Below are 16,079 nucleotides of genomic sequence, written 5' to 3' on the forward strand. Positions count from 1 at the left end.
GCCTTGGCTACACTGGCACTTTACAGCGCTGCAACTGGGGTGGGAAAAAACACCCTCCTTAGCACTGCAAGATGCAGCGCTGTAAAGTGTCAGTGTAATCAGGGCGGCAGCGCTGGGAACGCGGCTCCCAGCGCTGCACGCTACACCCGTAAGGGATGTGGTTTACAAGCAGCGCTGGGAGAGCTCTCTCCCAGCGCTGCGGCTTTGACTACACTCACACTTCAAAGCGCTGCCGGGGCAACGCTTTGAAATGTCTAATGTAGCCAAGCCCCCAATGAGTACAATAAATAAATGGAGGCTATTAAGGATATGTGATATGACAAGGATGAGTGATCAGAATATATGGTGACATAGGCTGTCTGTGTGCACAATTAGCAGGTTTCAGTTTGATTACTTTTTAGAAATATGAATAACAAAGGCATATTATTGAAGACATTGCTTCCTTATGGCCACCTGCCAAAGTGTTTATTGTTTCTTGGTGCGGAGGGGGAGGAGGGGGCTTCTATAAAGATGCTGTTCTTTGAATTACTTTTGCACAGATAATAGTGCAAAAGAGTCATCATCGGATAATTTTTTTAAAACAAAACCTGTATTCCCCCCCCCAAAGTTGCACATTCTGGTATGTTCCTAGGACACCAGTACCTAGTCTTGAGAACTTGTGTTTTAACATTCAACTAAAGTGAACGTATGAACCAAGAGTTTTGCTCATTAACCAAAAAAAATCCAGCACAGCACTTGAGTGTTCCACTGTCTCTCTATGCTTATGTAGCAAAATTAGCACTTCTCTCTCTCCTTTGCTGTGAATCTATTGGCACTTAACAGAGGAGGTTAAAAAAATCATATCCATAAATCTGAAACACCTTTTTATGGTTGTCTGCATTTTTTACACCCTGTCGATGGGGCTGCACATTAAAAATGATTTTATCATAATATTATCAATAATTGTATTATAGGTGTGGCTCTGGCTGTAATCCTCAGCGGTGTTCGGCATATTAGTGATAAAGTCTTCCTTGAGGCTGCAAAGGTATGTGTTCAAACATAGATTATGGCTTTTGAAAGGCGAAGTCAGTCCCTTTGACATGATGGGCTGAGTTGGACTGATGAAAAATTTTCATGGTTTTTCAGTAGAAAACTGGGTTTTGATTATCAATATTTTTGGGGGAAATGTCTACTCATGACAAAAATGTTGTTTTTTGTCCAAAAATAGAGTATCTGAAATATGAAATATTTCAATTTGCAAATACAGCTACAGTGCCTCATGGGAATTGTAGTTTGGTTACCTTGTGTTCCCATTCTCCTCCATGGACTGTGCTCTCTGGCTGGACTACGTCTCTTTTGATGCACCATAACCAGGGATTCTGATGATGCATCACCTCCCTTCTCCAAAAGGGGAGACTGTGGTGCATCATGGGAGTTCAATGAGGGAGCTTGGCCCCTGGAGGAGAATGGACACATGGGGCACTGCAGCAGCATTTCCAAATCAAAATATTTAATATTTTTGGCCAAAATATTTTGGTTCTCAAATTTCCAACAAAAAATTAAATTTTCCACAAAGGTAGGGAAGAACCCCATTTATTGACCAGCTCTAGGGCTGATGTTCTTTTATCTCCCTACATTCCCATGTGTAGTCCAACTTTATGGACTTGATTCACCAGCAGGAGCCTCTGCACTTTAGGGGGAAAAAATGATACATAAGATGGTTGGATGATATTACTGGGAGAATTTGTAGCCAGGGCTTTTTAGGGATGCCTGAGGGGAGAGTAGCTACAACACAGAACAAAGGTAGAAAGGAAAAAAGTCTTCAACCCTGAAATACAGTGTGTGTGGTTTTTATTGTGTGTTTTTTTCTTTTTTATTGCAAACATAGGAACAAAGGGGCTCTTAATATCTTTGTTGTCATTTCTGTTTCGTTATTTCATTACATTCTGCAGCTTTTTGTCTGTTTTTCCATCTCCCCCTCTCCTTTTTATATTTATATATTTATGTTGTTTTATTTTGATGTGAGTGGAATGATGGGATCCATCATTTTGTGTGTCCATGTTAAATGGGCCAACCCTGCAGTGCAGTGGCTACCTTGTAATTTACCTATTTACTGTCGTTAACATTGAGATGTTGACACTTCAGCAAAGAAACATCTGACTTCAGCTGAGATGCTGAAAAATCTTCATAATAATAATAATAATAATAATAATAAAGGAGAGGCTTGTTGCTTTGTACACAGATTGCAGCATGCATCTTTATAGTAATTTTTGAGGCTTTGACTGGCCTATACCAAGCACTTTTATATGTATTTTAGGTAAACTGTACCAGTAAGAACTCTCAAACACATTCCTCTGTTTGCAGCTTAGTGATGCATTGCCTCCTGAGAGGGGTCAATAAATTGCTAATATTTGTTTTTTATACAGGCATTGACGGACCAGTTGACTAATGAGGAACTTGCCCAAGGAAGGCTTTATCCACCACTGTCCAACATCAAAGAAGTTTCTATTTACATTGCTGTTAAAGTAAGTCAATAGTATGCTAAAAGATACACTGTATATTATATAAACTTCCCAAGCTCTATAGCATGATATTTGGGACAAAAAAGAACAAACTAGCATTCAGGCTGTTGATAAAACTGCAAAGTACTACATTTAGGAAGGAAAAATCAACTGCATAAATATAAAATGGGGAATAGGTGACTAGGCAGCAGTATTGCTGAAAAGGATCTGGGGGTTATGGAGGATCACAAATTGAATATGAGCCAACAATGTGATGCTGTTGCAAAAAATGTCGTTCTGGAATACAGTAACAGGGGTATTGTAGGTGAGACATAAGAGGTAGTTGTCCCACTCTGCTCTGCACTGGTGAGGCCTCAGCTGGAGTTTTATGCCAGTTTTGAGCACTGCACTTTTGAAAAAATGTTAACAAATTAGAGTCCAGAAGAGAGCAACAGAATAAGAGATTAAGAAAACCTGACCTATGAGAAAAGGTCGAAAGAAGTGAGAAGGCGCACGGGGGCCTGGTAAGTCTTCAAAAATGTAACAGATTGTTATAATGAGGACAGTGATCAATGGTTCTCCACATCCATCGAGGATAGGACACAAAGCAGTCAGCTTAGTTTGCAGTACATGAGAGTTAGTATAGGTTGCATATTAGCAAAAACTTCTAATTATAAGGACAGTAAAGCAATGGAACAGGTTATCTAAGGAGATTGTGGAATCCCCATCAGTGCTGGTTTTTAAGACAGGTTAGACAAACACTTCTCAGGGGTGGCTTAAGTATACTTAATCCTGCCCAGAGCAGTGTGATGAGAAAAGTCCTCTTGAGGTCCCTGCTACCCCTACATTTTTATGATTCTGCTATAATCAGGGAGATTTGTAAAATATTAGTTTGTTTATATGCTAGTAATGATCACTAGTCAAAACTTTGTTCCTTTGATTTCATTGATATCATTCCAGTTCTAGGTCCCTTAAAAGGTTCTGGTGCTTATTCTAGTCCTTTTAGGACTTTAGAAATGTTTCTTCCTCTAGCATAACCTATTGTAGTTCTGCCCATAAGGGATTCTCAAGCTTTTGAAGCCCAGATTTGAACTCATGGGAACAGAGTAGTCTCGGTCAAGGGCCACCAGCTATGGAATTCATTGACTCCAGAAGTCAAAATGAGCCCTAGCCATACACCCTTTAGGTCATATTGCAAGATTTTTCTTTCAGCTTGTCTTTGCCTAACTTATGAGTTGCAGAATGGTCCCATAAGTAACTGGCTTTAATTTGAGACAAGGACGATAGTTTGTCATTCTCCTAGATGGTGTTGAGGCTTTATGTGTTAGAGGAGTAGCCGTGTTAGTCTGGATCTGTAAAAGCAGCAAAGAGTCCTGTGGCACCTTATAGAGTAACAGATGTTTTGGAGCATGAGCTATGGTGGGTGAATACCCACTTCGTCGGACGCATGCGTTTTGGAGCATGAGCTTTCGTGGGTGAATACCCACTTCGTCGGATGCATGTCATGCATCCGACGAAGTGGGTATTCACCCACGAAAGCTCATGCTCCAAAATGTCTGTTAGTCTATAAGGTGCCACAGGACTCTCTGATGCTTTATGTAGCTTGTGGTTTCATGGGTGCCCCAGAAGTGTGCATAATGATACTTTATCTGAATGTTAGATTTTGCTGTATGGCTGCATTGAAAGTGTGTGTTCCTACCTCAGCTGAAAGGATGCATAGGAAAAATACTTGATTATTGTGTATCAAACATTCTTTAGAACTGTTAATTCCACTGCATAAGATGTCAAAAGTATCATAGTAATCTTTTTAGTATTTAAGATCTTCTGGAATCGCTAATATGAGAGAGAGAATAAAAGTGCCACTTCTTGTATAAAAAAAACAAATGCATTCTCCACATTGAAAAGAACAGAGGTACTAAGGGCCAAATCCTTCCCTTGTCTACACTTCCCTAGAGAGCAGGGATAGTGGCATATGTATTTTGTGCTCCTCAAATTTTCCTCACCAGGCCACGCGCTCAAGGGAGGGATCCAAGATGGGTGAGCGTTCTGCTGCCTTCCAGAAGTAGAGTGCACCCCAGACCTGCACATTGTACATCCTGCAGGTCCGTAGCATATACACAAACAATCTGGGGAGCTGGCCATTACCTTTTGGCTGCCAACCATGCCTTCTTAGGGACTTCAAGCACCAGCCAATACCTAAGCCAGGCCCCCTTTTACTCTCTCTTGTGAGCACTAGAGTGAGATCCTGCCCTTTTCCTTGCATGGGGATACTTGTAATAATGAGAGGTAAAAAAACAATCAGGAGTGTGGTTTTTATTTGACACTATCTACTACCCTCGACTAATCCTTTTTTAATACATCTCATTTCACTAGCTTAGCTGAAGATCTCTTCTGTTTTCCTAGTATATCATCCAAAAAAGTATTAACGGGCACAAACTGTACATTGATTTAACTTTTCAGGTTATGGAATTTATGTACGCAAACAACATGGCTTTCCATTACCCTGAACCTGCAGACAAGAAACAATATATACTATCAAAGGTTTGGAGCTACGAATACGAATCCTTCATGCCCGACGTGTATGACTGGCCTGTGTCTACGGCAAAGCCATCTGAAATGCACTGACATACAAAAGATGGCACTCCTCGAGTGCTGTCTTCTACTCTGCAGGGAATCCTTTTCAGACTAATTTACGATAATGACTTTTGCAACTTGTAACTTATTTTCCCTCGTTTTGTTGTCTCCCTTCCACCCCCTCATTTTTCTGCGTGACTGATTTTTCCCATAAGAATCTGATCAACTATACTGGTGATGGCTCACATCACATGAATGGTATAGTTGTCCAAAATTAATTTAAATGACAGTAATGTTGTAACTCAAGTTTAGAGCCCTCCTCACATCAGAGAATTTTTAAATGGTATTTTAGCCATAGACAAATGATAATGAACTGTATTCTCCGTCTCATCTTTGCTGATTGCCAGGATATTTGCTTTTGTTTTTTAATAATAAGTCTTCTGTCTAGTTTCTTCATTGTCATCATAAATAATGAATTGTGGCATCACAGAAAGAATCTGTCAAGAAAAAAGGCCAGATGTATCCAAATGGCAGATTCTGTTCCATCTGCAGAACAAAGCTACAGGTGTCCAGGTTTCCATGCTTCATTCTGCCACTCTGTTCTGTGGTCTTGCTTTGGAAATTCTTGGCTGTAGGAAGGCCAGTGTTGTGTGCACATTTGAAATTTGCAACAATATTTGTACTCTACGGTTTAATCGTTGTATAGAATTTATTATTAGAAACAATTGTGAATTAGTTTGAAAAAAGTTATTCTTGAAAAGTCTGAAAATAATCACATAGTGGGGGGTGGGCTATGTAAGCAAAAGACAGTAAACTATTGCTGATTATTCTACTTTTTGAGATGCAGTTTATGAAGCAGTCTACAGAATCCTTCATAGTGAGTTGTGAAAACTACGGGTGGTTCAGTTTAGCTGCAGAACTCAGAAATTATCTGCCAAAAGATTTTGGTTTGATTTGTTTTCTTTTTAAGGTTCTGTTACTTTTAAGCAAACCTCTCAGCATTGTATTCTTCCTAGAACTTACATCCTTTGTTTCCACATGAGGAGTGTGTAGAGCCAGGTGACCCATCACTGATCAGAAGTGACTCCAAAACAGATCTGCTTGGTGCTTTGAACAAAGGTTATTTTCCCTCTTTTTTTTCTGTTGCTGATAAAGCTGGAACAGTGGGTGCTGCAGGCAGCTGTTGATATGTGCACTTCCAGTGGTTTGATTGCATGTTTCCTACAGTTTTCACTTGATAAGACTCCCAGTACTTCAGCGTGAATAGAAGACTCGAAAAGTCTGACTTTCAAAAGTTTTCAGTCGGTCCCTTGTTCCTCTTCATGCCACAGAATGTGACTTTAATTTCTATCAAGTTACTCCATATGAAATCAGAAGTTGTGGCCAGATCATTGCTAGGTTAGTTCTTTTTTTTTTTTCCCTCATTGATTCATTCAGGGTTAGCCTCCTGTTGCATTGAAGGCCCTGAATTTGACCTGGGTATTATTGTTTGGGGTCCTTCTCATTTCCCTCCCATCTACTGTCTGAGTGAAATCCAGTTCTCTACATTAGTAGACACAGAATGTGGTTATTGCTGGTTGTCTGTGACTTTGTTAAAACCATCCCCTAAGACCAGGGGTAACATAAAACTAGACAAAGGGAACCCCATGCTTTACTGGAGTTTTGCTGTGTCAAGAACCAATGGCAGAAATAAATAGCTCTTCTGGCTCAACTGACAGGCTAGAAGCCAAGATCCAGATACATGACTAAATTTATCCATGGCAAATGTATGCACAGCAGGAAACACGGGCACCATGCCCCCTTGAAGAGGGTGCAGAGCCCCCCTTCCTTTTATTGCTTACTCTGTTGTGATTTTAAAACATGGATTGATTGTTTTAATCTTTTTAAGAGCAAAAGGTGAGAGGAAGAAAAGTAGAGTTTGCAGTAGATTTTCACTAGGTGAGGAGAGAAGACTGCTTTTTCCAAATATCTCAGTGATGGAAAAATTACTTGACAATATACTGAAGCTTTGGTAAAACAAAGAGTGTGGAGGTGGCTCTAAATTCTACATCACTGTGTTTGTGAATTATGAGGTTTAAAATTTATATATCTATAAAAAAGACCAACACACACATGGTGTTTTTACAAATAATTCCTTTTAATCTATTTTTGCGGTGCTTGGTTTCTAGTGTATTTATAAGTTAATTTAAACTTGAATTTTATTCTGGGATCAGTATTTATTTAGTACAGAAAATAACTACCAGGTCTTTTGAAAACTCAAATTTCACCAAAGCATGAATAGAGAATTAGTTATTTGTGTGTAACTGTATTAAGTAAACGTGCAACAAACATTTCCCCACTCCTTCCAGTGAAAATGTGAATTTAACAAGAACAAAATAAGCACTCCGTATATTGCCCTCATGGCACGTGTTGAAGATGATTCTTCTGTATTCTGGGTCAGCAATGACTACAGAGACTGTGTGCTCAGCCACTGGGGGAAGGTTGTACCTTGTGACTAAATCAAAACATACATATTTCCATTTAGGGTCTTATTTCTCAGAAAAGCTGAGCAGCCACAATTGAAAGTCAATGGGAACTGTACATACTCTGCACTTCTGAAAATTAGGCCCTTCAGGAGTGGCATTGACTGACCACAGTACGCTGCTGCCCTAGGCTGTAAGGATAGCAGCTGATACTGTCAGCCAAAACACAGAAAAAAAATTGGCAGGGACTTCCAATAAAGGTGTGGACCAGGTTTCCTGTTTTCGCAAAACATACTCCGTTATTTTCTTGCCGTCCTCCATCTGTGGGAGCCAAGAGCATTACATTGCTCAAAAGTGACTTGTAGTGGCATTGACCAGTTGTGAATGATTTTGAAACTTTGTTTGAGATACAAGAAGCCACTGAAAAGGAGAGGAGGGAGTCCAGTCTGAGCCTGTCCCTCTCTATACTACATCTATAACTGAAATAGAAGACATATTTAAAATACAGTTGTTCCCTGATTTGGGTACAGAATGCTTCAAAGTCCTAATGTATGTAGGATCTGATTATGTCTCTGCAACTGGGTAAAGATCATAGAAGTCCAGAGTTTTAACTTAGTTAGTTACTAGTACACAGATCTCATCTAACTTGGAACTTGTGACTAGATTTTGTGTTCAGTTATCACTGGATCATAACTAGGGCCTAAGAGTATACATGTAATTTACCACCGCTGTGTTTTCTGTTTGTGACAGAGGTACCAGCTCAGGTAATCCTACTTTGGATGCATTTCACTTTTCCTTTTTATTATTTTTAAATACCCATGCTGAAAAGGATGAGAGAGATTCCATGCATTATCGTATTTAATAAGTTCATTCAAACTACCTAAGAGCATTAATTAAACTATTGAAAATTCACTGATCTGTAATCCGGAAAGGAAACCTCATAGAGTTCAGCTTCATATTTTAACGTAATTCTGATTTTACTTTGCAGCCATTATCAAAGGTAGTTATACACATTTATCAATAAAGGAAATGATCTTAATCCAAAGAAAATAAAATTGTATTGCTGGTGTTGCATTCTGTAGCACTGAATGGTGCAGAATAGGCATATGGGTGTCTTTAAAAATCATTTGCTAACGGCCTGATCCTGTCCTCAATCTGCACACGCTCCCAGTGACTTGTGCGCACAGAACAAATGCTTTAACTCTCCTCCACTCCCTGTTCCATACAGTGCTGAACACTTCTGACAAGGGGCTGGGAAACATCTAACTAGTGAAAAATTATTGAATGAACATACAAAAACAGATCCCGGCTTTAATGCCAAACCAGTAGCATCTCCAGCTGAATGCTGTTGTAACATGCCTCTGGTAGAAGAGTCACCTGTCTGTAGCTATGTATTTGTCCATCTTGACCTATCTAGGTACTTCTACTATTCATGTCCCCATATCTCAGTGCCTACAAATGGGCAGGGTGGCACATATGGGACTACCCCAGCACGCTATAGGCCTCTTCTTACTGCTGTTACCTTCTGAAGCACAGTGTTTGGTGCTGATGGAGCCTACTAGTGCTTATTCTGGAGGGATATGTTTTAGTATCTTCTGATGCAGTGGATCAGAGCTGGAACTCATTTAAAACCTCTGTTCGTGGCAGCTGTTTTGACTTGCTAGCAGTCCAAAGCCTATGCACATATATAAGCACTGGAGGGAATTTAGCATACTGTGTACAGATATCTTTACATGCAGGTCTGTTCTGAAAAATGACTAAGAATGGCCTCATGAGGTTCCATATTTATCTCTCTGACACCAGAACAAATGTGCTCAGCGTACAGATAGAAAGTTGTTCTTTCTAACTACCAGCCCTTGCACACACAGCCTGGGAGCTTTGAGTAATCTATTCTTGTGCAGGATCTTCAACGCTAATAAAGTGTCTGCTGGGAGAATTGTATCTTCACGTACAACTGTGAACTCGCATTGCCTTCAACAGGCTTGTACAGGTGTGGCTGACTGGAACTTTTGTACCAGTTGTATTGCTGATACATAAGATGGAATAGAATCCAGCTCATTTTCTCCTAGCTCCATTGGCTGTGGTGGACCAGCAGGCACAAAGACCATTAAAAAAAATTAAAAGTTACTATTCTGAGTCAAATCTGCTGAACATACACAGGGACTGGATTTGATGAGTAAGAATGTCATTTTTACATTCAACAAAAGTTTCAGACTTTAGTGGGAGCGGCATGTCTCCAGCACCTTTAAAATCAGGCCTGAAGTGTCCAAAGTTGTGTACCCAAACATTCAGAGAAACAAAATAGTGAACATTTCTGAAAACTTCAGACTAGAAATGCACTTTAAGGAGCAATTTTTATGAGCCTGGATGACTGTAGAGTGCACTCTGGGAATGAGAAACATCCCTTCCATTTTAGTTTTGAGGGAATGGGGAGAAGTCTCAATTACATTGGAAACTATGTTCTTAAAAACCGATCAGTAAACTTAACTGAGGCAGTTAAAATATTTTAGCATTAAAAGATCTAAGCAAACTCAGCAGGTCTTATTTATCCTTACTGAAGCAAAACTCACATTGACTTCAATAAGGAGTTTTACCTGCATAACCTTCCTGATTTTCCTGGTTGTTAGAGCCTGATTCTGCACAACAGAAGTAGGAGTTTTATCATTGCCTTCAGTGGGAGCAGGGATCAAGGCCTCTCATGGGGCACAACTCATTGTGTTATATAGGCACTCAATCGTTTTTTCAGAATTTGGCTCATCTGTCCTTAAAGAAATTACTCTATAACAAAAATGGAAATCAAAATTACTCTCCAGACTAGGGTTCCCATAGATTCAAGTTTTCCCACACATGACCTCTTTTTTGGTCCACTGATCTCCATCCAGGCAGATTTTTGAAATATGAACAAATGTCCTGTGATTTTTTTCCTTGCTCGTCCTTTTTTCAACATAAAATCTGGTAGAACTGCAATTGCTGGTGTGCCCTAATACTGGCATGCATGTTTACTGGTTTTCCACCTTTCTGTGCTGCTGCTGGTGGCAACGCTGCCTTCAGAGCTGGGCAGCCGGAGAGCGGTGACTGCTGTTTGAGTGGCTAGCTCTGAAGGCAGTGCTGCCACCAGCAGCAGCATAGAAGTAAAGGTGGCATGTTACTGACTGTTGAGCTGCTGAAAGGGATCCTGCTTGTACAGTACAACTTCAGGCATACATCTTGCAAAGACTTTCATGGCACAACAGGAAGAAGGCCGTAGAAAACGACTGCATGTAAAAAGGTGCATTTAAATTTGATTTACATTTATTTTTGAGGCCATTACACTTGTATATAAATGTTAGAGATTCAAAATAAAAAGAAACTGTAGTCTCCTTCCCCTGGCAGTGTCCTCTATTTGGGAACTTAAAATAATGGTAACCCTGCTCCAGACTACACACAGTAGATCAGCCTGCTTTTCTGGAACAAAATAAATGGCAACATTAATGGTTGTTTATTTCAAACATGCTGTAAAGATATCGCTCTCTGTTGGGAATGCTTGTGTGAACAATTCTAGTCTAGACAAAGGGACTCTTTAGGATGTCAAATTCAATCTAGGATTTGATTTATTTCAGGAGGGTCAGGGGTCAGCTGAAACAAAAATTGTGTTGAAATGTGAATTGTTTCTTTTTTCTCCTTTTATAATATTGTACCTGTCCTGGGATGTGTGTCCTGGTCTTCTATTTTCTTAGTAAAACGCATTTTCCTTTGCCCAAATTATGCTTGATTCTGTTTTATTCTTAAAATAATGTATCTGCTCAATATATAGCACTTTTCAAAAGTGATACTAAATTGCTTGAGAGAATCTTGCATTTTTACTCTGTTCTAATGGATTTCAGTGCCAATGTAAGTGAGCGACTACTAATGTCCTATAGCAGGTCCTGTGCAAGTATCCCCCATACAGCTATGTCAATGCCCTTCAGTCCTGACCTACAATATTTTTTATTCCAGGCTTTAAAGTAAGTGGTTAACATTTGACCTCAAATATATTCCTGCAGGCATATCTGATCTTCTATACACTTTCTAGTTGTAGATCTCAAAAAACATTATAAAGGAAGTCAGTATCATTACACCCACTTTGCAGATGGGAAAACTGAGGCACAAGAGAGGTGACTTGCCCAAGGTCATCCAGCAGGTCAGTGGCAGAGCTAGGAATAGACTCAAAGTCTCTTGAATCTGGTCCAGGGCTCTGATCACTAGGCCAGGATTAATTTATTATTACAACCCCTTGCTGCTCAGAAGTTCTGGTGACAGTTACAGTTATGTTGCTATATCTACAGCTGCAGAATTCTGCAACATCTGAATCCTAAGATTAGGAGAAAGGACTTCACTGAGGAATTAAATTCAATAAAAGTTAAAAGCTGTAAGATCTTCACAGTTTAAAAACAGTTTACAGAGGTAAAAGCCTTTGTGAGCTTTCCTCAGAAAAGAACATAAAACTCCAGACTGTGTAGATATGTACAATCAATACTCTGCTTTCAATATACAGTAACAAAACTGTCATCAAGATTCACACAATTGAAAGGTCAGATCTGCAGCAGTCTCTGCAGGATAACCATATGTAAGAAGGAATCCTTTTAAACATGGGAAGAGACCCTAAAAAAAATTTTATGGACGAACTTCTGTAGTTCTGTTCCACTAAAGCAAATAAGGGGACAGAGTTCTATTAGGGCCAACTCCTGATCCCCTGTGCAAAGCCTAAGTAACCAGATGAGGCACCCAATAAGTAAAGGGGCATGGAATGGAGTGGTAGGATGCTCAACTTGTAGTCGATCTTAAAGGGCTAATATACAGAATCTTATTAATCAGCTGTGGAATCATTCAGGCCTCCTTTCACATGAGGCTCCATGTAGTCCAAATGTGCCATCATGGAACTCTACTGTGTGGTAGTTTTGAGGGGTAGAGTCCAGTGTGGCCTTTCTGCAGCCTTAGTTTTCTTTCTCTTCCTTGTATCCCCAGACTTGCAGTAGACTTACTGTGCTTCTATTTCTTTCTGGGCTTTCTTACTTCCAGAAGTAGTATGGGGCAGGATGACCTTATAATTTTTTTTTTTTTTTTTTTTTTACAATTGCTTACTAATAGGTCATTGTCCTTTCCTTCCTTGCATCTCAGAGAATCACATTCCATATAGTGGTTATAGAATAAAAACAGAGTTTGGGTTTTTGACACTTTCCCAAATATATAATCTTTTTATTATTATTGATTGATATGCCTGATGCTTTTCTCACAGACTACACAGTCCCTACCCCAATAAGCTTTAGTATAACCAACATAGAGGGATTCAGACACAAAAGACACAGAGGTTGAGTGTCCAGTAATTTTAAAATATTATCTATTTGGGTTATCATAGAAAGACTGAACAGCAGAAGTGTATTTTATGGGGAATTTATGGGGAGTGTACAAAGGCACAATGAGGGTAAGAAACAACATAGATGAAGGCATAAATATCCAAGCGGAAGGAGAAGCTAGATTAATACTTTGTACCTTCTATAATGCCTTCCAACAAAGTGTTTTCAAGAGATTTATAAGGATTAGATCCTTATAGTCAGAGGTGCTGAACATGCACAGTTAACTTAAGTTGAAGCTGCAGGTGTCCTGTACCTCTGAAAATCCTGTGAATTATAGAACTATTAACCTTATTGTACAACCAGAGTGTAATAAGATGAGGCCCTGAGACATAAACCCTTGGTATCAGAGGCCTGGTGTGAGGCCTGAACCAAAGTAATGGTCAAGATATTGCTAACATAAAGCAAAGTTAGGCTGTGAGCCAGAGGCAGGCCCTGCTCACAGAAGTTGGCAAGAGCGTATACAAATGTAAATACTAGTAAGATGAATGTATGCCAGGATGGCAGCCACACAGATAACAGGGAACAGGCAGACCCAGTCTAAAGACAGTATAAAAGGACAATATGATGTTTAGACAATATGATGAATAGACAGTATGACGGATAGACTTATTTGTTCGAACCAATCTGCACCATTAGAAAGGCAACACTGTAATGCATAGAGGGGCTGTACCTCAGTGCGTTCAATGATGCAGAACCTGTCTGTACCTATGTATAAGAATGCATCCCTGAGTGGACGTCTTTGGCCTAGGGGGCAGTGGCAAATCCTGCCACTGACTGAGCCGGTCCATTGTCGGGGGCACATATTCGTAATATGTCCTGTAGAGTCTGCGGGAAACTATTACTGTGCTTCCTTTAACAATAAACCTGGCCGGGTACCTTCGTACCTTATTAGCGTCTGTGGTCATTGGGTGGTTTGCTCGAGATCTGCTGTGCCAGCGATCTGCACTGAGCTGGGACAGCACACAGGGAGAACACACACACATTCAGCTTACTGTTATCATCATTGATTAGAGCAGAGCACCACACCGGTGGCGTATGACAACACGGAAACAGAAGCAGAGAGAGTTAAAGGGGCTTGTCCCATGCTACTTGCTATGTTTGTGGTGCAGCTGAGAACAGAATGTTGATCTTGTTGTGTGCTTTAACTACATAATAATTCTTCCCTGAGAAACAGATGCGATCAGTTACAGGATGGAAGCATTTGCTCCACTCAGGTTCCTCACACTTAGTGCTCACTTCCATCGTTTCCCCTTAGCTGACCAATGCTTATCCTGGGACCAATTCAGGGCACCCAGAAATGAGCTGTGCAACTCAATATGTAAAAATTTTTTAGAACCTTTAATGTACATAATCATAAATGTCAACTTCTGCAGTCACATCAGCACAGCTAAACATTATGTAATGACTGCTGGTTATCCATCCAAATACTACCTAGGTCCAAACCTGCTCAGCTTTGAAAACTTAGATAGCAGCAAGCTTGCTCAAATTAGTAAGATTGTTCTTCAGATATCCAGCTACTACCCACCTTGCTTTGATCCCACTAATGTATTCATCTCAGGATGTAATTGTACATAAACAGCATAAAAAATGGTTTTGAAGCAGTGTTCACTCTGACTTTAGTGTCAGGGATCTTTACTGCTTTTAGAAAATAGCTGTATTTAAAATCCTAATGATTTGGAAGTATCTTTGAGAAGCCTCATTCAAAAACTCTCCATTGAATGGTTTATATATAAAGCAAGAAAAATACTTGAGAAAATGTTAACGTAGAGTCTTGTGGTATGCTGTTATAATGTGTGAGCCTAATGCATAGCATAAGTAGCTTTCTTAGTTGTATTTTTGGCTGGAGTTATCTCAATTAAAACTGAACAAAACAGAAATGATGTATAGAAATTGCCATCACCAATGCAGAACATATACACAGCCAAAGTTCCCAGAACTATGCAATGGACTAGTATGTATATCACTGCCCAACAGTGGATGAAATTAGAATGGCTTGCTAACGTAATGCAGCCTAAGAGTAAAGGTCCTGTATTTTTTGGAGCAACAAGCATTTTAGAAATGTCGCCATGAAGTTCTGGTAGATAGCATAACAGGCACCATCATCATTGCTAAAACAAAACAAAAAAAGTGTTTTTCTCATGGGCTATTAGGGTTACCAACTTTGGTTGGATGAATTCTTGGAGGTTTCATAACACGACATTATCTTTAATTAAAGATTAACATTTAATTCCTGGCGATTCCATGACAATTCTGGAGGGTTGGCCACTCTATAGGCTATCCTGCTGTAAGATTGTAGTGGGGACAATGCACCTGTAGTTTTGCCCTAAAGTAAACCACAATAATTAGATTGTAAACTCTTTGAGGCAGGGACTTCCTTTTCCTTCTGTGTTTATAGAGTGCCTTGCACCAACCCTGTCTTGGTCCTACCTGCTGTGATAATAAACTAGTGAGGTCAGCTGCAGGTGGGGGAAGATAGCATTGAATTAACCTAGCTACCTGGTGGTTAAAACCTACCAGTGTCTTGTTTCACCTAGGATTTTACAGCAGAATAACTAACTGGTTAGTTATATGATAGTAAACTTCACCTTTCTGGCAGTAAAGACAAGCCTGAACGCCTGGCTGTCCCAGCAGTCCTATGGCACCAGCTATTCCTGCGGCTCTCAGGACGCTCTCCACACAGCGCTAAGCGGCACTGCTGTTCTCATTAGGGCGGGCTGACTGCTCCCAGCCCTTCCCACGGCTCATTACAAATCCCCACGGATTTCAGTGGCGGCACGATGAGGCCTGGTGTTCACAGCCAACACTTCGGGGCTGCAGCTGAGCCCTCGGGTTTGTGTATATGATGAAGGCGGATAGAGAATCAAATCCTACGGTGGGGAAGTTTACTTCGGCGTCAGAACCCACCCTTGCCCCAGCCACCTACCTCAGTCACTGACCCTCTGTGCCACTCCCCGCCAGTGCGCCCCCCACCCCGCTCGCTGACCCGCTCTGCCAGACACCTCCCGCCCAGTCACTGACCCACGCCATTGGCTGCCGCCCCTCCGCCGCTGGCCCCTTTCACCTCCCCGCTCCTCACCCCATTGGCTGACTGGGACCCTGCGGCACAAAGCCGGGCGGTAGGTCCGCTCCCCGCCCGAGGGCGCCGCAGTCCGAGCGCGGCCGGCCCCCAGCCCCGCCTCCTGGGCGGCGGC

At 40.7% G+C, this 16,079-nt stretch overlaps 1 protein-coding gene across 2 annotated transcripts in view; it reads left to right on the forward strand.

Annotated features, from left to right (window-relative positions):
• Window positions 1-5,886, forward strand: part of ME2 (malic enzyme 2) — a 47,016-nt gene extending 41,130 nt beyond the window's left edge. Inside the window, exons 14-16 of one of the 2 annotated variants that reach the window (XM_032777758.2) lie at window positions 954-1,024; window positions 2,406-2,504; window positions 4,941-5,886. In XM_032777758.2, the coding sequence (XP_032633649.1) occupies window positions 954-1,024; window positions 2,406-2,504; window positions 4,941-5,105 (335 nt within the window). In that variant the 3' untranslated portion in view covers window positions 5,106-5,886. The remainder of the gene's footprint in view (window positions 1-953; window positions 1,025-2,405; window positions 2,505-4,940) is intronic. The other variant, XM_032777759.2, reaches the window with a different exon arrangement.
• The last annotated feature ends 10,193 nt before the right edge of the window (window positions 5,887-16,079 follow it).

The sequence above is a fragment of the Chelonoidis abingdonii genome, chromosome 6 (assembly GCF_003597395.2).
Source record: "Chelonoidis abingdonii isolate Lonesome George chromosome 6, CheloAbing_2.0, whole genome shotgun sequence".
Taxonomy (NCBI): Eukaryota; Metazoa; Chordata; order Testudines; family Testudinidae; genus Chelonoidis; species Chelonoidis abingdonii.